Source organism: Tenrec ecaudatus, chromosome 7, assembly GCF_050624435.1.
Source record: "Tenrec ecaudatus isolate mTenEca1 chromosome 7, mTenEca1.hap1, whole genome shotgun sequence".
In the NCBI taxonomy this organism is placed as follows: domain Eukaryota; kingdom Metazoa; phylum Chordata; class Mammalia; order Afrosoricida; family Tenrecidae; genus Tenrec; species Tenrec ecaudatus.
In genome coordinates, this window is record NC_134536.1 from 136,000,793 (window position 1) to 136,023,783 (window position 22,991).

Below are 22,991 nucleotides of genomic sequence, written 5' to 3' on the forward strand. Positions count from 1 at the left end.
GTGGTGTCATGGTTATGCATTGTGCTGCAAACTGCATGGTCAGCAATACAAACCCACCTGAAGTTCTGAGGGAGCAAGACTGGGCTTTCTACTCCTGTAAACAATTACAACTTTGGAAACCCACAGGGGGTCACTGTGAGTCAGCACTGACTCACAGGCAGCTAGTTTTTTGAGAGGAGCCCTGGTGGGTAGTGGTTACCAGTTGGGTTTCTAGGCCATGGTCAGCAGCTCGAATCCACCAGTCACTCTGCGAGCGAAAGAAAGGGACTTGTACTTCCATAGCATTAGAAATGCACAGGGCAGTTCTATCTGGTTTTATTGGGTCCCTATGAGTCGGCCTGGACTCAATGGCAGTTTGGCTTGTTTGTTTGTTTATTCCTTCCAAGCTCCACTTCCTCTTTGCTTTTGGAATGGAGGAGGCTCAGATTTACCATATGATTCACGATAAAGAAGCAAGTCATTAAACTGCCGAGTTTTCAAATCATAAAAGTAGGAAAATAATGTTTACAGGATTGCTTGGTGGAATAAAATGAGGAGCTGATGCCAAGGGCTTAAGTGGAGAGCAAATGTTTTGAGAATGATGAGGGCAAGGAATGTACGAATGTGCTCTCCACACTGGATGTATGTATGGATTGTGGTAAGAGCTGTACGAGCCCCCAATAAAATGATTTTTAAAAATATTAGTATGTGAGTAACTATGTAAACCGTAGAGATCCTCAGAAAAGTTCAACAACAAACTTGCTGCCATCAAGTGGATTCCGACTCATAGCGACTCCGCAGGGCAGAGCAAAAGAGACCATACATCTTTAAGCCTAAGGGAATAGAGCGCCTCGTCTTTCTCCCGGGGAGAGGCGGCAGGGAGCGAACTGCAGACCTGGCTGCAGCCCAACGCGTCACCAGTTTCTCAGCTCCCATCCTTTCCAACCTTTCCCTCCCTTTCGGGTTCCCGCCCAATCGCAGGTGTAGGATGGCCTTGGGGTTGAAGGTGAAGACACTCCTCCAATCAGAGTGTGGGCGTGCTGGCGTTCCCGCCCCCGAGCGTGAACAAACCAATCAGATGTTCGGAGACCGCCCTGGGCCCGCCTCCCGGAAGCTTGTTCTAATAGCGCTGGAGCTTTCTTCACTCCACCGCGGCGTCCCGCCTTCTCCCGACTTCCTGCTCACAAGAAGTCCCGGGTTCTTCCGACTTCCCGCTCCGGCTTCCTGACCTGAGGAAGAGGAATCCTCCACTGCTCCTCTTCCCCCAAATCCTGGGGTCGAAGGGGGCGGAACGCCGGGACCGGAAGTGGACCCGCGACCGCCGGTCTTCGGAGAACCGACGCCGGAAGTAGCTGTTGCTAGCGGGAGATTCCCGCCGAGTTCGCTATGGCGGCCATCCCCCCAGACTCCTGGCAGCCGCCCAACGTGTATTTGGAGACCAGGTGAGGGGTGACGGGCCCCGGGGGCTGGGCTGGCCGAGGCGGCGCGGAGCCCGCGCATCGCCTAGGGGTTGGGTTCCCGCGCTCCCGCCGGAGCCCGGGCTCCACGTGGAAGAGCGTGGAGCGGCCGGCTTGGGGGCGGCCGGAGCACGTAGTGGGGACCGTCCCCCCGCATCCGAGCTCCGCACCGACCCCCGCTGAGACCTCAGAGACCGCGGCCCAATTGTCCTCCCCTACCGCCCCGTTCGTTCATTCATTCAATGAGCCCACGCGGTAGGCGTGTACGATCCGGGAGGTGGAAACAGCCCCACCCTTCGGAGCTCGTGGTATAGAGGAGACAGATATGTAATTAAGTACGTGACGAGCGCCACGAGTGTAAACAAATTACTATGAGAACACAGATTTCCCCCACTCTCAGAGATGTAGAGTAAATATCATGAAGTACCCGCTACTAGTAGCGTGCCCTTAACATATGCCATGGCGTTCAGTTAAATCCTGGCAACTCAAATCGTGGAGATGTTATTCTTCCGGTTTGAGCCAGGGAAATGCTGAAATGTTCACATTAAATGGCTTCGCCAGAGCCACACAACTAGGAAGTATGTGGGGTCTTCGTTTGGAGCCTGGTTTGCCTGCCATTCGCTCCTTTAGCTCCCATCGTTCTGTCGGGTCTTTGGGAAGTGATCTTACAGATGAGGAGTGAGATTCTGCTCAAAATCCGTCAGTGATCTCTTGCTGCTATGGTAGAGCTGACCTACAAGGTGATTTCTTTGGCCATTCTTGCCTCTGGAGACATCTGCCTATACCAGTCCTACATCTGCAGTTAGGTCCCAACGATGGGATCGGTTTTCCGTTTGTGACCAGGAGTAGAGTTCTCGCTTCCTCTACCCATGCTGCTCTTGCTCCCTGGCCATCTTCCCCAACTTACATGGCAAACATGCCCTGCTTCAGGTCCCAGCCTGAGTTTAATCCAAACAAATAATTCAAATGTACAGAGGAAGAACGGGAAGCCAGTTTCTCCCTGTAAACACTATTAGTAGCTTGATGAAGGACCTATGAGCTTGTTTTCTCTTTATAAGATATGTAGACACCTCATGATCACACAGGCTGGTGGGCTTTGTTGCTTCCCAGCTAGAAGGCCACTTGTTTAACTCCAAATCTTTAAGACCTCAGATGCTATTGCGCTTGCTAGCAGGGCACCATCAGCTTTCCTCACCACAATGCGCCCATTTTGTCTTCAGCGATTGTGTTGGGGAGGTGGACGTCATACAGAGTTCTCACATTCTTAACACTTAAAAAAGTGTGGAGTGGAGAGCACATCTGTCCTAGTCTCTTAGCTCTGTATCCTTAGCAGTACTAAAACCAGAAATCCAAACTCACTGCCATTGAGTCAGTGCTGACTCAGCCACCATATAGAACAGGGTAGAACTGCCCCCGTGAATTTCCAACATTGTAACTTAAAATTGAGTAGAAAGCCTCATCTGAGGAGCAGCCGGTGGTTTCAAACTGCTAACCTTTCAGATAGCCGCCTTGTAACCACTACACCACTAGGGCTCCTTTTAAAGAGGAAAAAGAGATTTCATTACATTGGGTACGTGCTAAAGATTTTTTATCAGGTTTTGCACTAATTCCAAAACCCACACAAATGGTACTTTTTATCTTCTACATTAAAAAAATTTTTTAATAAGTAGTCTTTTGTTATGGTTCAAAATTTTTTAAACTAAAGATGTTCATTAAAAATGTCTCTTCTTTTCCCCGTCTCTTGTGTATGCAGTTCACATCCCCATCCAGAAACTTACATTTTAATGTCCTCGGGTTTTTTTAATCTATAAGTGTCTTGTTTCCTCTAATTTTACAGTTGGTTATGTTGGTTCCAGATAACCCATGATAATACTTCCATGTGTCAGGTACTAGGGTTTTGAGCCTGTGGTTATTTTGTTCGCTGGAAATACCAGAAACCTCTCTGTTTTTACTCAAAAGGTGATGTCTCTGATCCTCTTCATTGCAGCAACTTACTGTCCTTTACTGAGCGTGAAATCCCCCGGTGTCACCATTTCCAGATCTGTGTGCTGTGCTAGTCTTTTCTGCGGGGACCTCGCGGAGGAGTCCCGGTGGCGTAGTGAGCTACACACTGGCCTGCTGCAGTTGGACACCGCCACCTCTCTCTGCGGCAGAAAGATGATGGTTTCTGCTGCTGTAAACGGCTCAGTCTCCGACCCCCGCAGGAACAGCTCTACCCTGCCCTGGAGGGTGGCTCTGAGTCGGAATCGACGTTCATGGCTCCGTTCCTGATTTGTCCCGTGCTGTTCTCTCTCCCTGCAGCATGGGGGTCCTAGTGCTGGAGCTGTACTGGAAGCATGCGCCCAAGACCTGTAAGAACTTTGCTGAGTTGGCTCGTCGAGGTTACTACAATGGCACCAAATTCCACAGGATCATCAAAGACTTCATGATCCAGGGAGGTGACCCCACAGGGACAGGTACAATTAAGCTGGATTAGCTCTGACATCAGCTCATTGCCCATGCTGGTGGGTAAAGCAGCCAGAGCTCTCTCTCCGGCATATCAGGCACTGAGTTGCTTACTACCCTTGCCCTTCTAGCCCAGATCCGTCCTCGAACACCAGCTCTACTTGCCATCAAGTCAGTGCCAACTCCCGGCAACCCCTCTGTGTCCAAGTGGAACTGTGCTGCATAGAGCTTTGGGTGGCTGATTGAAAAGGCTCTCCAACTCCTTCATTAGCAGCCAAGCAGGGTAACTGTGCACCACTCAGAAGCTCCTCCCCAAACACGTGTGGGGTTGCCCACCAGCGTCTTCCAACTCTGACCTTTTCAGAGTTTCTACCAACTTCTATGTATGGTTCACGAAGAGGAGATCATATTTGCCTGCATTGTAGTGATCTACAGAGTAGCCTACAGAGAGCCCTGGTGCTATAGTGGTTGCAGGGTAACAACCACAAGGTCAGCCGTTTGAAACCACCAGCTGCTGCTTGGGAGAAAGTCAGGCTTCCCATTTCCCTGAAGAGTTACAGTATTGGAAACTCACAGAGGCAGTTCTACCCTGCCTTATAGGATGGCTCTGAGTCGGCACAGACTCGATGTCAGTGAGTTTGGAGATTTGTTTATAGAGTACCCTGGTCAATCAGAAGTAAAGAAAGGGCAGTTTTCAATATTTGGTGGCGGGGGGCCTGAAATACTGAGTTCTACTGATTGCCTTTACTAAGCAAATATTGAGCCCCTGCTTTGTGTGAAATACCATCCTAAGCGCTTAAGGGTGTACCTGTGAGCAAAAGGAAAGTCTCCTGTAATGCAAGGTAAGTGTGGGGATTCGTTTTTATGGGTTGACCTGGGAAGAAAGTGCCTTGGTGGTGCTGTGAATGAAGATTAGGCTGCTAACCACAAGGTCAGCAGTTCAAATCCACAAGCTGCTCCTGGGGAGAAAGATGAGGATATGAACACCCATAAAGATTTACAGTCATGGAAACACTGAAGCAGTTCTGTTTTGTCCTGCATAGGTTTGCTCTGAGCCAGAATACACTCCGTGACAGTGGGTGGTCAGGGAAGTCCTTCCTGAGCAGAGGTTGTTTGGGGCCGAGAATTGAATGAAGTGAGGGAATGAGCTTGGAACTCAAGGCAAGAGTATTGAGGGTAGAGGTGGAAGGGAGCCTGCATTAAAACAAAAATGAAGCCTACTGCTCTTGAGTCGACGCAGACTGACTCGCTAAAATAGGGTAGATTTGTGGGGTTTCCAGTGCTGTCACTCTACAGAAGCAGACCACCGCCATTCTCCCAGGGAGTTAAACCACCAACCTTTTGGCTGACAGCTGACATTGAACCATTGCATCGCCATTAACTGCCATTGAGTGGATTCTGACTCGTAGCGACCCTACATGTTTCTGAGGCTGTAACTCTACAGGAGCAGACAGCCTCGTCTTTCTCCTGAGAAGCAGCTGGGTGGATTTGAACATCAACCTTATGGTCCAGAGCCAATATGTGCCCAGCAGTGCCAGCAGGGAGGTGCAAAAATAAAGAAAAGAAATGGGGGTTTATTCTGTTGGCGGGGACAACTCTTGAAGGGTTTTTGCCAAGAAGCGATGTGGTCTGACCTGTGCTTTAAAAAGATGGCCGTGGGAGCTAGCTGCTTAGAGAATGGTGTTAGGGCCCTATTAGGGCCCTGCTGCAGTCACCCATCTCAAATAAGCATGTGGACCAGGCTGATAGAGCAGGTGGTGCGACGGTGGAGCTATGGCTTTGCCGACAGATTGGCTGTGGGATGTGCGAGAAAGCTGGCCGGGAATGGCTTCAAGGTTCTGACCTGCATTTACGGAAATGGGGAAGGCTGGGGGCGGAGCAGATGTGGAAGAGAAAGATCAAAACTTTGCTTAGGGCCATGCTAAATTCTAAATACTTGCTGGATCTTCAAGGAGTCCTGGTGGCGTGGGTGAGCGCTGGGTTCGAGCCCACCACCTGCTCGTTGGGAGAAAAATGAGGCTGTCTGCTCCTGTGCAGGTTGACATCCTCAGAAACTACCCTGTCCTGGAGGCTCACTGAGAGTCGAACTTGGCTCTGTGCCTGTGGGCTTGGTTTGGTTTGGGCCTGATCCTCAAGTAGAGATGCTGCCTAAAGAGCTGGAGTGTAGAGTTCAGGAGGGGCCTGGATGGAGCTGGGAATGTGGGCGTTTGGATGGGGTAAACTAGTGACGCTGGCTTGCAGGGCCCCTTCTCTGTCTTTTCTTTCCATGAATGGTAACCCTCTGCTTATGTTAACTCTGGGGAGCCATCATCCTGGACAGCTCTCTATTCAGATCCTGATTGAGGGGGAAAAGAGCTAGGTGGAAGTATAATTGTCAGAAAGACTGGACTATGCTATGGGTACTTTCGTTTTTTCCTCCGAGTTAAAAGTTCTATGTAATTTTGCATCTACTTACTAGAAAAGCTGACTTCCTGCTGTGAGATGTGAGGGGATTCATACTTGTTTCTCTCCACTTCGCCTCTGGCTCCCGGTGCCTGCTCATTCATTGTCTTTTCTCTTGGCCAGAGATGACCACATAACCTTTTCTTTTTTAAACATTTTATTGGAGCCTCTTAAAGCTCTTACCACAATCCATCCATCCATTGTGTCCAGCACATTTGTTCATACGTTTCCATCATTTTCAAAGCATTTTATTTCTATTTGAGCTCTTGGTGTCAGCTCATTTCCCTTCCTCACGATCTCTTGATAATTTATAAATTATTTTTTTCATGTCTTACACCAACCTTTATTTTTTTATTAATCATTTTATTGGGGAACTCTTAAGCATCTTTTTTTTTCTTTGTCTCTTTTTTAATTTATTTAATCATTTTCCTCCGGGGGCTCTTACAGCACTTATCACAGTCCGTACATATGTCCATTGTGTCAAGCACATCTGATGCCGTCATCTCTCAAAACATCTGCTTTCCACTTGAGCCCCTGGCATCAGCTCCTCAATTTTTCCCCTCCCTCCCAGTGCCCCCCTTCCTCATGAACCCTTGATAATTTACAAATCATTATTATTTTGTCATATCTTACACTGTCCAACGTCTCCCTTCACCCACTTTTCTGTTGACCGACCTCCAGGGAGAAGGTTAAAGGTTATATGTAGATCTTTGTAATCGGTTTCCCCTTTCTACCCCACCCTCCCGGTATCACCCCTCTCAGCACTGGACCTGGAGGGCTCATCTGTCCTGGATTCCCTGTTTCAGTTCCTATCTGTACCATTGTACATCCTCCAATCCAGCCGGATTTGTAAGGTAGAATTGGGATCATGATAGTGGGGGGGAGGAAGCATTTAAGAACTAGAGGAAAGTTGTATGTTGCATCATTGCTACCCTGCACCCTGACTGCTTGTCTCCTTACAAATCTTATGACAGTCCATCATTCGGTGTATCAAGCACATTGGTGCATCTGTTGCCATCAGCATTTCCAAAACATTTTCTTTCTACGTGAGCCTTTAGTGTCAGCTCCTCTTTTCCCTTCCCCCACGTGTCCTTTTCATTGTGCGCTCTTCATTCTGTCCGCTGGGGCGGGGGTCCCCATTTCACTGGGTGCCGGCATCACAGCTAGGCTTTTGTGATGGGAAGTTCTAGAGAGCAGGGTTTCTTGTGGCAGGGAGGGTGGTGTTTTGAGCTCACACGGAAAGTTTCTGCCTGTTACCTTAATGCTTGGCAACATGACCCGGCCTTCTCTTTCAGGGCCACGGTGTCTCCCTGGGATCTGTGCAGCTCCTTCTCCGGGTGCCTGTGGTTTTGAACATGGCTTTGAAGAAAAGGGAAGGCGAGATTTCCTGCAGGGGAATTTCTGTGCATTCTGTCTTCTATGTCCTCTGTAGTCTTACAGGCTTTCTGTTTCTGGGAAGCAGTCATTCCTTGTTTCGTCACCTCTGCCTCCCATGTCTGTCTGTCACTCTCCCTCCGATTGGGTGAGGAGATCCTTTCCTGTTGCCCCCCGCGCCTACCCAAATGATCCTAGACCTTTACTCGGCCTTTCTAGTTGTCAGTCAGGTCTGTCCTGCCGCTGGCCGCTCTCATTCCCTCACTAGCTCTCAGTTGGCATCATCCCGCTCTCAGATGGGCTCCTTAGCTGCAGTCCTTCCACCCTGTCGGTTTATTTCTGGCCTTTGAGCTCTCTCGTTATATTGAATGCTTGTTTCTGTAGAGCCCATCGGAAGCTTGAGACAGCCACGAAGAAGCCACTCTTGGCTGTCTTTTCTCCCAGACGGAATCCCTGAATGGCAGTGGTGGTTTTACTCCTGTTGTGGCTTGTCTGCATACATCTGATCCGGGCTGAGTGCCAGCCCCTTGACTGGCTCACACACAGTAGACGGGTGGTCCCTGACACTGCCTTCCTTATCTGGGACCATTGTCATGCCCACCCCCATGCTCGGTACTGGGTGTGTGAAGGCAAGGGCTCGGGCTCTGCACCTTCTCAGTGGGCTCCAGCCTCGGTCCTGTCGCAGGACTCTTGAAAGACCTGTGTCCGGGCTTCCTGCACCTCCTAGAACGGTCCCTTTGTCGCCAACCTGGAATTGGAGTAGTTCCTTCAGTTGCCCAGGGCCTCAGAAGTCTGAGGTGTGTGTGGTCAGGTCTCCTGTCCTGTCACTCCCACGCACCTGGGGATGTAAGGACCCCCAGGCCCTTACATTACACTCACCCTGCCTCCCCCGCCCCTGGTGGCTTCTCAAAACTGGAGAGAATTAGAGAATTCTCCGGCTGCCACTCTTGTCACTGATGACTGCCTTCAGGCAGCACAAGCAGAGTCTTGGCTGACTCTTCAGAATCTTTGTCTTTTTCCATTTTAATTTTGGGCGTGTGTTCCTTCATCAGGCATTGGGAGAGGCAGAGTCTAAGCCGCTCTCTACTTTTTGTGCTCTGAAAAGGTCCTGTCAGCATTTCAATCTTCTTTCCTGGCTTCCTCTTCTTTCTTTCTCTCTCTCTCTCATTATGAAATCCTACTTTAGAACCCCGGTGAACTGAGGGAGCCCAGGACTGGTGTGTCAGATTTGAAGTGGCCCAAATTGGAGTTGCTCATGTCAGAGCTGCCCGATGGTTCTTCCGTAAGTTTGCCATCCTTCCTAATGTCACATTTCCATGATGCAATTTTAATGAAGTGGAATTGCGCCAGAGATTTCCAAATAATCACATCCAGCCTGCTACAGGTCTGTAATGGAGGCCAGGGGCAGGAGTCAGGTGCTCCTGGGCTACTCATTCATGTCTGTTAATTAGCTGATTGGCTAACACCAGAGCTTCCTACCAGTTCATTCCAGTTTGGCACCTCCCCCACTTCCCCCCGCTAAGAATCTTGCTTTCTACCCCAGATAGACTGAGTTAGAATCTATAGCTGAGCAAGGTCCCTAGGTGAGCCTGGGCAAATCACCGGGGTGGGCCCTGCTAACACATGCATTCTGTATCTCTAAGGCAAACACTGAAAACCGAACTCCCTGCTGCTGAGTCTGTTCTGGCTCATAGCGACCCTGAAGGGACTGGGTAGAACAGCCCCTGTGGGTGTCTGAGACCGTTCCTCTTTACAGGAGTAGAAAGCCTCCTCTCTCTCCCTGCGGGTTTTGAACTGCTAACCTTGCTGGTAGCAGGCCAGGGTGGACCGACTAGGCCCCCAGGGCTCTGGTGTGCCTGAGGTAGGGGGAGAAGTACACATTCTCAGTGGGGGGTCAGAGCGGTTCAACACCCAGGGAGCAGTGTTCCTTGTGGAATACCTCAAGTGGACCCTCGGGCGTCCTGGGCTCTTCAGTAAGTGGCTGTGCCGGTGCCATCCTCACTGCTGGACCCAGTCTCTGTTGACCTGCCAGGTCTGTTCGCAATTCACATTGCCTTTTGCCTTGATGTTTCACTTTAAGCCATTCTTCCTTTAAACTTCCTTCTTACCATAGTGAATGAAGGGGGAAGTGCAGAGTGGAGACCCAAAGCCCGTGGAGATCCCCTCACAGAGGGGTCTAGAGGAGGAGATGAGTCAGTCAGGGTGCGATATAGCACCGATGAATACAGCTTTCCTCCAGTTCCTAAATGCTTCCTCCTCGCCCCCCTCCCTACTATCATGATCTGAATTCTACCTTGCAAGTCTGGATAGAGCAGAGGATGTACACTGGTGCAGATAGGAGCTGGAGGGAATCCAGGGCGGATGATCCCTTTGGGACCAGGGGTGTGAGTGGCGATACTGGGAGGGTAGAGGGAGTTGGAAAGGAGGAACCGATTACAAGGGTTTACATGTGACCTCCTCCCTGGGGGACGGACAACAGAAAAGGGGGTGAAGGGAGACGTCGGACAGGGTAAGACATGACAAAAATAATAATTCATAAATTATCAAGGGCTCATGAGGGGGGGAGAGAAAGAGGACCTGATGCCAAGGGCTTAAGTGGAGAGCAAATGCTTTGAAAATGAGGGCAAAGAATGTACAGATGTGCTTTACACAATTGATGTATGTATGGATTGTGATAAGAGTTGTATCAGCCCCTAATAAAACGTTTTTTTAAAAAACTTCCCTTTTTGTTATAGTAACTCTCCACTCTGCTGGTTCTTGTCTTAGCACCTTGAGTGCCTTTGATCTGTTTCCTCTCCCGTAAAAGACCTGGCCATCCTCTCCTGCTCGGCGCCCGGCGCCCTCCAGCTGCTGTGATGGCAGTATTCCTCGCACGCTGATCAGTCTGCTGATAAGTCTCACCGATTTCTATCTTCTCCTGGTGGCCCCAGGAGCACCTGAAATCTTCCAGTGTTGAACAGCAAGCTCATTGTTAATTTCATTCATCTGACGCATATCTGCTAGGAGGCGGATCTGCTGCAGTTCCCGTGCTGCTCTACGGCCCGAGAAGAATACTTTAGCATTAGAAGCTAGGAGCTTCTAGTTCTGCCAGGAAGATGCGATATTTGCTCTATGAAACCTCTGTTGGGAGAAAAAAAAAAAGAGCAAACGTGGTGGTATGGTGTGGCTTTTGTACACACTAGGTTGAAATCATTCATAAGGGACAAGGTATAGAGGAGTGGGATTCAAGTGGGAAGGAGGCTTATTTTTGAGCTGGCCCTTGAGGGAAAGGTAGACCTTTGACTCTTGGGGGCGAGCAAGGGACATTTTGCATCCAGGAAGAAGAATGAGCAGAGAGCAGGGGCACAGGTGACAGGCATACAGGGGTGAGGGACAGAGGGGAGCATGCCACTCTAAGTGGCAAGTCTAGTCTGCTGGGCAGGCCGTGGGACATGACCCAGCCACAGCTCCACGCCCAAGACAGATGCATCAGGAGATGTGATCACTGCCCCTGTGCGGCTCTCAACTGCATTGCAGACTGAAGGGACAGTGACAAAGTGGTGGGCAATCTGCTTTTGGGTGGGGCTAGTGGAACCAGCCAGGGACATTCAGCTCTGGTCTTGGTATTGGGTGCCACTGACCCTTTTCCAGCTCCTGCGACCCCACCTGACAGAGGCGCTCTGGCCCACAGGGCTTCCCAGACTCGTCTTCCCAAGAGCCAATGTCCAGGCCTTTCCCCAGGGAGCTGCCAGGTGGATTCCAGCTGCCAACCGTTCCGGTGGGCGAGGAATAGGCACGCACAACCGGGTCCTCGAGGCTGCTGGGCTGTTGACAAGTGGTATTTCCTTGCTGAGCCTTCTGGGCTGGAGCTGGAGCCAGGTGGGTGGTGTCGCTCTCACCTCAGGGGATCATGGTGTGGAATACTTGAGCTGGTGGTGGAACAAAAAAAGTGGTCAGTGTAGACTTAAAACGAAATAAGAGCATTTGTGGTTATTGCGCCCTTTGCATTGCGCCAGTGTTAATCTCGGTCCTCATGTGGTCCAGCCATTGTCCTGAGTGGCCATCAAGTCGGTTCTGGCTCAGGGTGGCCCCATGTGTCTCCACGAGTAGAAATGTGCCCCAGAGGGGTTTCACTGGTTGAATTTTCGGAAGTAGATTGCCAGGCCTTTCTGCCGAGGTGCCTCTGGGTCCACTTGAACCTCCAACCTTTCCCTAACAGCCGAGTGCTTTAACTATCTGCACCACCCAGAGACAACTGGTGAAGAAAACCGTGCCGCAGTTCTCGCTGTAGTGGGTGAGACAGGCGTGAATAAGTGGAGTCACGGGTCCTGTCAGGTCATGACACTCGATGGGAAACATCAAGTAGCATGCGGGAGTAGAGCCAGCGTTCTCAACCTTGGCACTATTAGCGTTTGGGCCTGGACGGTTCTGTGTTGCAGCTCAGGAGCCTGTCCAGTTCACCGTAAGGAGTCTCTGGAAGGAGGTACAAATGGTTACCCGCTCGACTCCTAGCCAAAAGGTTGGGGGTTTCAACTCACCCAGAGGCGCCTCAGAAGACAGACCTGCCTATCTGCTAGCAGGTCGCAGCCTTGCAAACCAGATGTTCTCCGCACAACCCCTGCGCACTGTAGAGTGTTTGCCCGCCTGGCTGACCTTTATCTGCTAAATGCCAGGAGAACCCCCAGTTGTGAAAACCAAAAATGTCACCAGACATTGCCCGGCGCCCGGGAGGCAGGGGCAGAACCACCGAGATGGAGCGTGACCGAGATGCTATTTGGGGCCGTGTGATTAAGAAAGGCCTCTCTGATAAGGTGGCATTTGAGCAGGCTCAGTAAATTCAGGGAATGGTGAGCCCTGAGACAGTCGGGGCAAGACCACTCAGACAGGGAACGGTGATCAAAAGCGGCCTGCCAGAGGCCAGAGTGGGCTTAGCAAGAAAGGCCAGTGTGGCCGGGGCAGGTGGCAGGAGATGATGCTGGAGAGTTACGTAGAAGCACGACCTATCATGGAGCTTCTTGTAACCCTTTCTGAGGGCCCTGCTTTTGGTGTAAGGTGTGCGCTGAAGTAGCGTTAGATGGAAGCAAGCAGGGGCCGGGCTCGGCTGGTGTTGGGATCCCTTGGCTGCTGTGCAGAGGTGGACTTGGAGGAAAGGTGGAAGGTGCGGGCAGAAGTACAGAGGCCATTGGAGGCTGTGGTTGTCACTATGTCACCAGGCCTCCTTACAAGCATAGAGGGAGGAATTTACAACACGTATTTGGGGGCTGGGGTGACACAGGAGTCAGTCGATGCTAACAGGCTACGTGAATTATTTATCAGCACCAGAGCAACCCACCAGGGCTCTTTAAAGGCTCAAAACCCACTGCGCTCAAGTCAGTTCTGACTCATGGCGACCCCACTTGGCAGGGTAGAACTGCCCCTACGGATTTCCCAGACAGGAATAAAAAGCCTTCTTTTTCTCCCTCGGAGCTGCTGGTGGTTTTGAACTGCGAGCCTTGCAATTAGTAACCCAGCGAGTGTAACCACTGCTGCCAGGGCTTCTCTAAAAGGCACAAAAGACAAAATCAAACTCACTGCCGTTGAGTCGATACTGAATCATAGCTAGCTGATAGACAGGGTAGAACTGCCTCTTTGGGTTTCTGAGACTGTACATATGTTTAAGGGAGTAGAAAACCTCACCTTTCTCCTGCTGAGTTGCTGGTGATTTCCGAAGTGCTGACCTTGCTGGTTGCTGCCCAGCGCCTAACCACTATGCCACCAGGCCTCCTCCAAAGGCACCAAAGACCTCTCAACAGTGTTGAGCAAATGGATCGCAGAGGACAGCGTATGCGTGTGGCAGCTGGGAGACCACAGCACAGAAGACGTGATGCGTTTGAAGTAAGGTGGGGTGACAGTCAGAGTCCTTTCTCAGACACACATCTCTCCTGCACTGGGACATGTTATCAGGAGAGCCGCCCTGGAAGAGGACGTCTGCTGTGCCAGTAGAGGGTCAGTGAAAAGGAGGTGGCCCATCATGAGATGGACTGACACGGTGGTCGCAGCAGTAGGCTCAGACATAGCAGCACTTGGGACGATGGTGCAGGCCCACACAGGGTTTGTTCTGTGGTCTATGGGCTCACTGAGTCTGCCGGCTTGAGACCTAACGGCAACACCCTGGCCACCCAGATGTCACCAGGTGTTTGTTTTGTGTTACTGTATAGCTGCTATGGTTTCCATGCATTCTCTCACTCTTTCAAATAATCTTATGAGATAGAAGAACAGCCACTATTGCCATCTTGCAAATGCAGAAACTGAGGCTTGGTGTAATGATGGTGTGGCGAGTGTGTCTGGCCGCCTGACTTCACCAGGGAAAGAAGATCAAAATCAGCAGCCCAAACCGGGAACCCTGGTGGCATACGCATTTCCCAAGCCAGTCCAGCCTTGATTCCTCTCGGTGAAGCAGAGATCAGACATGCCTTTACCCTGTAGCTTTTTTTAAACCAGTTCTGGCGCCATCCCTCTACTGCACTCTACTTCTCTACTGGCTCCATAATTCACGGCCAGATAGAACTCAAGATTAGGAGATTTACGAGGAAAGTAATAGTACAATTTAGCATCAGAAGCGACCTAGGATGTAATTCATTGGTCAGGATAGCATCTTCTCAGACATGCTGGCAGGCAGGTCTCTCTGGCCCTCAGCCCTTGGGCTTCTTGCTCCTGCCTAGCCTCTGCTCTACTCAGGCAAGTGGTTCTGGGCCCAGGAAGCCCACTGTGCAGTTGCCTGACGGTCCCCTGGTTCTGCTGCCTTTGTTTTTTTCTGCTGCCGCTCCTGGACATAGCCGCCATGTTGTAGTTTGTGTTCTCTCTGTGTCTCTGTCTCCTCCATCTAGGACAGTGGTTCTCAACCTTCCTAATGCCGCGACCCTTTCATACAGTTCCTCCTGTGGTGGCAAACCCCACCGCCACCCCACCCCAGCCATAAAACCATTTTCGTTGCTACGTCATCACTGTCATTTTGCTACTGTTAGGAATATGGCAACCCCTGTGAAAGGGTCGTTTGACACCACTACCCAACCCCCCAAGGGGTCACGACCCACAGGTTGAGAACCTGTGGTCTAGGGGGTTCTCAGCACAGGGATCTTGGGTCCAAAGGATATACTCCACTCCCATCTTTCCATCTCCTGTGGCTTATTTTAAGCCTGCAGGATGGCAAAACTGGTCCAGCTCCTCATTAGGGTTGCCTCCCCTGTGCTTGCCTGGTCCACCCCACAAGGGTGCCATGTGCCTTATTTGCATTATTAATAGACTACCCAAACTTTGTGGCAAGTTGGAAACACCTCATTTTAAAATTATTTTATTGGGGCCTCTTAACAGCTCTTATAATAATACATACATAAATTGTATCAAGCATTTTTGTACATGCATTGCCATCATTTTCTAAACATTCTTTCTGTTTGAGCCCTTGCTATCAGCTCTTTTTTCACTCCTTCCCCACCCTCCCACCCCCATGAATCCTAGATAAATTATAAATTATTATTTTCATCTCTTACACCAACTGATGTCTCTCTTCACCCAGTTTCTGTTGTTCATCGGGTTGTACATGGGGAGGGTTGCACATCAATCATTGCAATTGGTTCCCCTTTTCTCCTCTTCCCCCTACCTTCCCTCCAAATTCCCCCCACCCTCTTGGTATTGCTAGTCCCGTTTCTGTTCCTGAGGGGTTTAGATAAAGCTGGATTCTGTGTGTTAGAGTTTTTGTTTGTACCCGTGTACATGCTCCATTCTAGCCAGATGTATAAGGTAGGACTGGGGTCATGATAGTGGGGGTAAGGAAGCCTCAAGGAACCAGAAGACTAGTGTGTGTTTCTTCGGTGATACATGCACCCCGGCTGACTCATCCCTTTCTTGTGACCCTTCTGTAAGAGGATGTCCAATTGTCCACAGATGGGTTTTGGTCTCCAACCTCCCTTGTTCTCAACAGTATGATTATTGTTTCGATCTTCTGTTACCTGATCTTATTAACACCTGGTGACCACACAGGCTGGTGTGCTTCTTCCATGTGGGCTTGTTGCTTCCCTGCTAGATGGCTACTTGTTTAACACCAAGCCTTTAAGACCCCACATGCTGTATCTTTTAATAGCCAGGCACCGTCAGCTTTCTTCACATTTGCTTATGCACCCACTCATTTTGTCTTCAGCGATCATGTTGCCTTCCCCAATCATTTGACGGGGATTTTGAGACTGCTACAAGTGTAGCCATATGAGAACCAACTATTGCACTCAGTGTAACTTGCTGAAGGTTACACTGTGAATAACCGATGCATCTGGCTGCTTGATCCCAAAGGCAAGTGACCTAGAGAGAACACCTCTGAAGGACTGCAGAGCCTAGACAACGGTTCTCAACCTATGGGTCGCGAACCCTTTGGGGGGTCAAACGACCCCTTCACGGGGGTTGCCCGATTCATAACAGTAGCAAAATTACGATGATGAAATAGCAACAAAAATAATGTTATGGTTGGGGAGTTACCCCAACATGAGGAACTGCATGAAAGGGTGGTGGCATTAGGAAGGCTCAGAACTGCTCTAGGAGAACGAATGTGCTACCTGGCATTTTCCCTGTGACACAACAGCACACTCACTAGCCCACTCTTCTTAGTCTGTCCCAGCAAAGTGGTTGTATCAGCAATGCTTTTGGCTGCAAGTAACAGAATTCAATTACAGTTAACATTTTTACAGTTTTCAGTGCCCCTGTCCCCTTGCTCCGTATGCCCAAAGGGACATTTTGATGGGAATGAATTGTCTTTCTGACATTTTGCTGGGAATCCCACTGAGTTGAATTTGGCCGTAGAAAAATAACGTGGGCAGGTGGACCCGAGAGGCCCCGTGAGGGCGAGGAGACCACCGTGCTCCTCCTTCTGTGTCTCCCCGTGAAGCTTCCACTGTGATTCTCTAGCAGCCTCTCCCTTGCCGTGCAATTGTGTGAAATGATGTCTTGATGATGGCTCTCGGTTCCGGGAAGGCGGAGGGAGACCTTGAGTTTCGTCCTGGATGCCCTCCGCTTGAAGGGCTCACACTTGGAGGGCTGAGTCTGCACCATGGGGGGCGGGGGGCCCTGTGGAATGCTCACACAGAGTGTGACCTCAGCTTCAGCCCCAGCACTGCCAGGACCCTTTTCTTCCCCCTTGCCCCAGGAAGTGTCAAGCAGAAACCTTGACGCAGAGTGGTTGGAGAAGGGGTCCCCTGTCAAAGGAAACACTGATTACGTAATTGCACTTGCTGGAATTTGGGCATGCATTTTTTATGGAGTTGGGTAATTTTCCAGAAGCACAGATAGCCAGGCCCAGGTGGGAGGCTTCCTGGTTTGTTCAGATTCACCCCCATTCCTCTTTGCATGAGAACAGTGTTCTCTTCCTGAGAACGGGGGCCTTGAACATCAACTATGACAGGCTCCCTGGTGGTGGAGCATCTTAAAAGGTAAAGCAAAGGGCTTTTACCATGGCAACACCTTAGCGATGCTAGGGGCCCTCCGGGGGTGGACACGGTGCTTCCGGCTGCATGGCTTGGTGATGCAGCAGGATGAGAAGGGGAGTGAGCTCCCTGTGCCTGGGCTGGTCTCTGGCTGCCAGGCAAGCAGCATCAACAAATACCTCCCTTTGATGGGCACTTTGTTCCAGATGGCTGTGGTCTGGGCATCACCAGGGAGAAACTGGCGGACAGTAGTGCACCATATTACACCTGTGGGACAACGCCGACAACGTATCTCTCCCATGGTTGTCAGTTCCAACTCAGTGATCTTGTAGGACCTTATAGGATAGTAGATCTGCTCCGTACGGGGTCTGAGACTGCATATCTTTCACGGAAGCAGGCAGCCTCATCTTATCATCGCTGGGGGTTTGAACTACTGCCCTTGAGGTTAGCAGCCCAACACTTGTCCCACAAAGCCACCAGAGCTACTTCAGGTTATAATCGGGTGTAGAATTCTCGGTCGGGAGTGAGGCATAGTGAACGCACGCTGGCAACTGTTCTCTCCTTCCTTTTCTGGGTTGTTCCTCCCCTGTGAATATACGCTTGCTACCTTTTAAGGTGGTGTAGTGGTTACGCATTGGGCTGCTAACTGCCAGTTCAACAGATCGAAACCACCAGCTGCTCAGAGGGAGAAAGGGGGGCCTTTCTATTCCATGAAGAGTTAATCTCAGAAATTGACAGAGACAGTTCCATCCAGCCCTATAGGGTCACTGTGAGCTGGCATCGACTCAATACCAGTGGGTTTGGTTGTTTTTTTGGATCCAGTTATTCAGGTTGTCGTCAATTTCATCCCATATAGATTTTTAAAAGAGCCTCATGCTCAAGAAAGATATTCTAAACGATTGTTTGGTTTTAGAAATAGCAAATGCAACAGCTTCCCACCTGGAACATGTGTATCTGGGTGGAGCAAACCTGGAACACACTCCAAGTTTTACAATATTTGGCAGACTTGGCACAGTCCCTGGAATAGGAATCTTTCCTGGCCAACCTTAGAGCGGGGACCTCAGAAGAGGCATTCCGAGGCCTTTCAGGACCTGGTGCAGGAGGCTGGGTTAGTGGCACCACTGCAGGCGACTGCCGTGCAGTCATGGTGGTGCCACCCTTTTTGAGTGGGGCAGTGCTGCTCCGGACGCTCGCCAGCCAAGGGCAAGAGATTCAGTAGCTACACAACACATAGGCTGTTCTTCTCTGAGAAGAAGTTCTAAGTTCCTGACAAGTCTTCGCCCTGCAATTTCCCCCTTCCAGCTATCTTACTGGTTCACCAGGCCTCGGGAGATTCAGGTGCGTCCTGGCAAGATTTCCGCTAGCTGTGCAGCGCAGTTCCAGGGTGCTTAACGGCGCCAGGCGTGCTCACCACCTCTCCCCTAACAGTCTGCAACTCCTTGGGTCCTGGGCTGCCGGGCTTGCTGTGAGGCAGATTGGTGGGACTGCCTCTTCATTTCTCATCTTCTAACCGGACAGGTCGAGGTGGTGCCTCTATCTACGGCAAGCAGTTTGAAGATGAACTTCATCCAGACTTGAAATTCACAGGTAAGTACATAGCTGGAATGGGATGGAAGGGGGGTTGGATTGGAAAAGCACGTTCTTTGGGGCCTGGTCCAGGGGAGTGTCTGACTGCGTGGCCTGGTGCCAGCAGCTGCCCAGCTGGGGCTCCCCAGAGAGCGCCGGCCGATTAGAGAAAGCAGTGCCTCTCACAGGGTCCTGAGCCAGTTGGAATGGTGTCGAGCGAGTCACTCTCAGACTTGTTGCCTATGCCTGTTAATGAACTGTCGGCTACCAAAGCCCAAGACCTTGCCAGATCCTGCAAGGAAATGAGACCAACCGCGGTGGTTAATGGGGGGATGGTCAGGGCGAGGGACCAGGAGTATCAAGGACTAGGAAGACGGCATCAGGGGAGTGGTGATAGCAGAGGGGTACCCTAAAGGGATGCTACCCAGGCCGGGCCATGTCGTGACTCCTTTTCATTCCCTGGGAAGCTGTAGTAGCCCCACCCTAACCACCACCCGGCTTGCGCTGCAGGGACCGTTCATGTTCCTCCCTTTTCCTTTCTCCTGCCAGGGGCCGGGATCCTCGCCATGGCCAATGCGGGGCCAGACACCAATGGCAGCCAGTTCTTTGTGACCCTGGCTCCCACCCAGTGGCTCGATGGCAAGCACACCATTTTCGGCCGGGTGTGCCAGGGCATAGGAATGGTGAATCGAGTGGGGATGGTGGAGACAAACTCTCAGGACCGCCCTGTGGACGACGTGAAGATCATCAAGGCCTACCCTTCTGGGTAGACCTACCACCTGCCCCTTGGGTCGTCTGAGCTGGCCCGGGGAACCAGCTGCCAGGGAACGTGACCTAGACTGACATGTAACTGTCAGCCAGAGAACCCAGAGCCTTGGCTGAATTGGAGGAGGAAATGTGCTGTCCACTCTCTCAGAGCAGTCCCAGAAACACCCTCTGTTACGTCTCTGCCCACTCTGCTCTCCTTAGGTGTGTCTGTTCTGACACAACGGGAACAAAATGCAGCAGAGCCTCTTGTCGGCCCAAGTGTCTCACCAAACCTCCTCCTGGGAGATTGGTATGCTGGTCTACACTGCAGCCCTCGGTGGCTGACAGCCACAGAATTCAAAACCAAGTAGTGTCTGTCAGCCTTCTTAACTGCGCACAACCTATTTCTGTCTCCGACATTTGTTCTTCCTGGGAGTGAATGCCATCCCGCTCTGTATGTATAGATACATAGCTCCCTCCAAATCGAGCATCAGCACCGCTGTCTCTGACACTTAGGCAGCCCACGCAAAGCCACGTTGGATTTCTGCCAAATGGAAAATGCATCCAACAATCAAGCTTCTAAGAAGGTGTCAAGTGGGGAATTAGAATGTGTAATAATCGAGAAAGGAATTTATTAGAAGGAAGCAGAAATGGGCCCTTTCCCTGCTGCCCCAGGAAAGACTAGCAACCTGTGATGAGCACCAGGAAAGACATTCTCCTCAAAAAGCCGGGCTCTCGGACAAGAGTGATGGCCCCTGGTGTGTTTTGTTGTCTTGTTGCCCCACCCCAGCCCCCTTGCCTGAGCCTTTAGTGAAACGAGAGAAACAATGGTGTTTGCAGTCGTCCTGTTGTGTTGGAGGGGGAAGGGTGAGGGGGTGGTGGAAGTTGATTACCTATGTAATACATAGAAATTTCCAAAATTAAATGCCATGGATGGTTAAGATTGCCACTGCGGTCTGAATTTAAATATCTCAGGCGGTCTGGCAGCATTTTAATCTCGGATGTCACTAGAGGAGTGTTGCAGAGGTCACACTGTTTTAGGGGTCAGGCTCTCCAACAGATGGGGCTCATTTAACCCTCCATGACCGAATTATTTCCTGCTCTGATTCTGGTTGATAGTAATGAGGCAGGCTGAATTTGGGAGCCGGAGGGAGGTTTTATTTTGAGGTAATAGGGGTTTGATACGGTTATGTGGGGGCACATATGTCCCCAGTGGTGGCATCGGTAAAATTCATTCTACGGGCCCCTGCCAGGAAGCTGGGGGATACCAGCTTCTCCAGAAACCCAAGAGGCTCAGTGTTGATGGGCATTGTATATCCGTGGGTGAAGGGCAGAGCCAGCCATTGAGTGATAGCGGAGGTATTTCTTGGTGAGGGCAGTTGTGTGTAAGTGGAAGCACGTAGCCACGCTGGGAGATCTGAGTCATCCTGAGAGCTTTCAGGAGACCCACTAATAGATCCATCCTTGTATACTCGGGGTGGCTATCTGTTGTACACTGTTCTTCCCTCAGACTGACAGCTCCCTGGCAGGCAGCTTTACTGCTCCTTGTCACGCATGGACTTTGGGGAATGGTGGGTTCCTTTATGGGACACCACAGGCCCTAATCAGTAACCCTCCACCTTCAGCCTGTCTTCTCCATTCTCCCATCGCTTTTCCCCTACAGCAAAAACAGCTAGACCCCACAATAAACCGGTGGAGTCTTCCATCACTTCCAGGGTGATTTTGGTGAATAAGGTCTTGTACTGCAGAAAAGTAGACGCACATTCCTTTCCGTCTGGGTGGGGAACGTAATTGGATCCGCCTCTGAGAGCACTGGGGAAGGAAGGCCAGAGAAGAGTCGGTACATTTGCATTGCACTGTTGGCGAGGAATATTGAATATATATGGGCGCTGCTGGGTAAGTGTTGGAATACTAACCACAGGATGATAATTCGTGCCCACCAGCCACTGTGGGTGGGGGAGTTGGGAATGAGGCTATGTTTCCCCTTAGAAACCCTATCGGGTTGCTATGAATCAGAGTCAACTTGGTGGCAGTCTTTTTTGTTTGGGCCAAAGAGCCAACAATCTTGTTGTAGAACCACAGAACTGGGAAGAGGAGAGCTCGGGGGGGGGGGGGGGGGGGGGGGGGGCGTGACCGTGGCTGCCGCAATGGGCTCAAACCTAACAACGATTGTGAGGATGGAACAGGACCGGGCCTTTCTGTTGTACTTGGCGTCACTAGGAGTTGGCATTGACGGCACCTAACAGCAACCAGGAGCACCGCTTAGTTTCCAGAATCACCGCCCTCTGCCAGATCCTGGAGGTGGTGGATGTGCGTCCTGTCTCCTTGCTTGGAGATGCAGAGGTCCTGTGCGCACCTGGAAAGAGCAGTGTCAGCACAGCTGTGTCCGGAAAGGGACCCCAAGCACGTACTGGTGACCACACAGCTGGGCATGTGCCAGCTCATGAAGGATGTGCCCGCCATGCATGAAATGAGCATTTTCACAATGAGCTGCAGGTGTCGAGAGCCCGAGCTCAGTAGACCACTTGCTATGGTGTCAACTCCGCTTGTAGCGACCCTGTGGGACAGCCGAGCTGAGCCTCTGGGTTTCCAAGGCAGTAGCTCACTCTCCTTGGAAGCGGATTTCCATCTTTCTCCAGTGGAATGGCTGGTGGGTTCCAATCACCCTTTAACCACTGTGCCTCGGGGGTGCATTGTAGAAAGGGGAGTCTCTCAGGGAACCAGAGTTGATCCTTTTCCCATCTCAGTATCTACCTCCTAAAAGTATCCACGTGTCCTGAAAGTGGGAGTGCTGGTGCACAGATGAGCCTGCTTCTGCCACACCTCACACAGCAGGTAGCTTGGGCAAAGGCCAGGGTAAACTAATTTGGATGGAGATTAATGAAGACAAGTGTGGGACTTTTTAATGAAAGATAGACTGCTTTGGAGAGACAGAAGGTTCTGGATTTGGGGGAGCAGCCTTGAGAAAAGATGGCCAATGAAAGAGACTTTGAAACCCGTGGTAAGGCGAGAGATTCGTCATCTAAACTCCTAGGAGTCACGGTTCTCAGACCCTGTCCCAGTGCTGCTTGGGCTTCACCACAAGCAGGAACCACCCGTATGATGCACGTTTTCACATAGCCCAGAGTGCATTCGTAACCAGCTCCCAGGTGGGGGTAACTGCTGGCCCAGGGACTACCCTGTGAGGGGCAGACTAGTCCAAGAGTGAGTGATGTTTGTCCAGCAGGAAAGGGGAGGCATACAAGTGGGCTCTAAGGGCTGCTGGCCTTAGCACTAAGGTGTACTGTGAACAGCAGACCATGGTGGGGGCACCTGTCCCTGTGTGAACAGCCACATGGGTGAAGTGTGGCCGGTAGAGGGCAGAAAATGCAGGGGAACGCCAGCCTCCAGTACGACACCGAAGAGCACCCTAGTCTGGACCCCAGCCCCACCACCTACCAGCCACGGGAACTTCGACTGCCCTGTCCCCGCCCTCCCACCCCCACCCCACCCCGGGGTGACAACCCTAGTCTCCTGCCGTTGCTGGGAAGCTCAGCGAGCTGGTGGTAGAGTGTAGACC

General features: G+C 51.1%; 1 protein-coding gene across 1 annotated transcript; it reads left to right on the top strand.

Moving 5' to 3' along the window:
• The first annotated feature begins 1,113 nt into the window (after positions 1-1,113).
• PPIL1 (peptidylprolyl isomerase like 1) lies at positions 1,114-21,044 on the top strand. The gene is made up of 4 exons (XM_075555186.1): positions 1,114-1,421; positions 3,738-3,892; positions 18,638-18,706; positions 19,235-21,044. The coding sequence occupies exons 1-4, from the start codon at positions 1,366-1,368 to the stop codon at positions 19,453-19,455; spliced, it is 501 nt and encodes a 166-aa protein (XP_075411301.1). The 5' UTR covers positions 1,114-1,365; the 3' UTR covers positions 19,456-21,044.
• Positions 21,045-22,991: the final 1,947 nt, after the last annotated feature.

Excerpts from the sequence above, each read along its gene's own strand:
- PPIL1 (XM_075555186.1), top strand. The coding sequence starts at position 1,366 with ATGGCGGCCATCCCCCCAGACTCCTGGCAGCCGCCCAACGTGTATTTG. Across the intron at positions 3,893-18,637 it reads AGGTGACCCCACAGGGACAG|GTCGAGGTGGTGCCTCTATC; the intron begins GTACAATTAAGC and ends CTAACCGGACAG. Across the intron at positions 18,707-19,234 it reads TCCAGACTTGAAATTCACAG|GGGCCGGGATCCTCGCCATG; the intron begins GTAAGTACATAG and ends TTCTCCTGCCAG.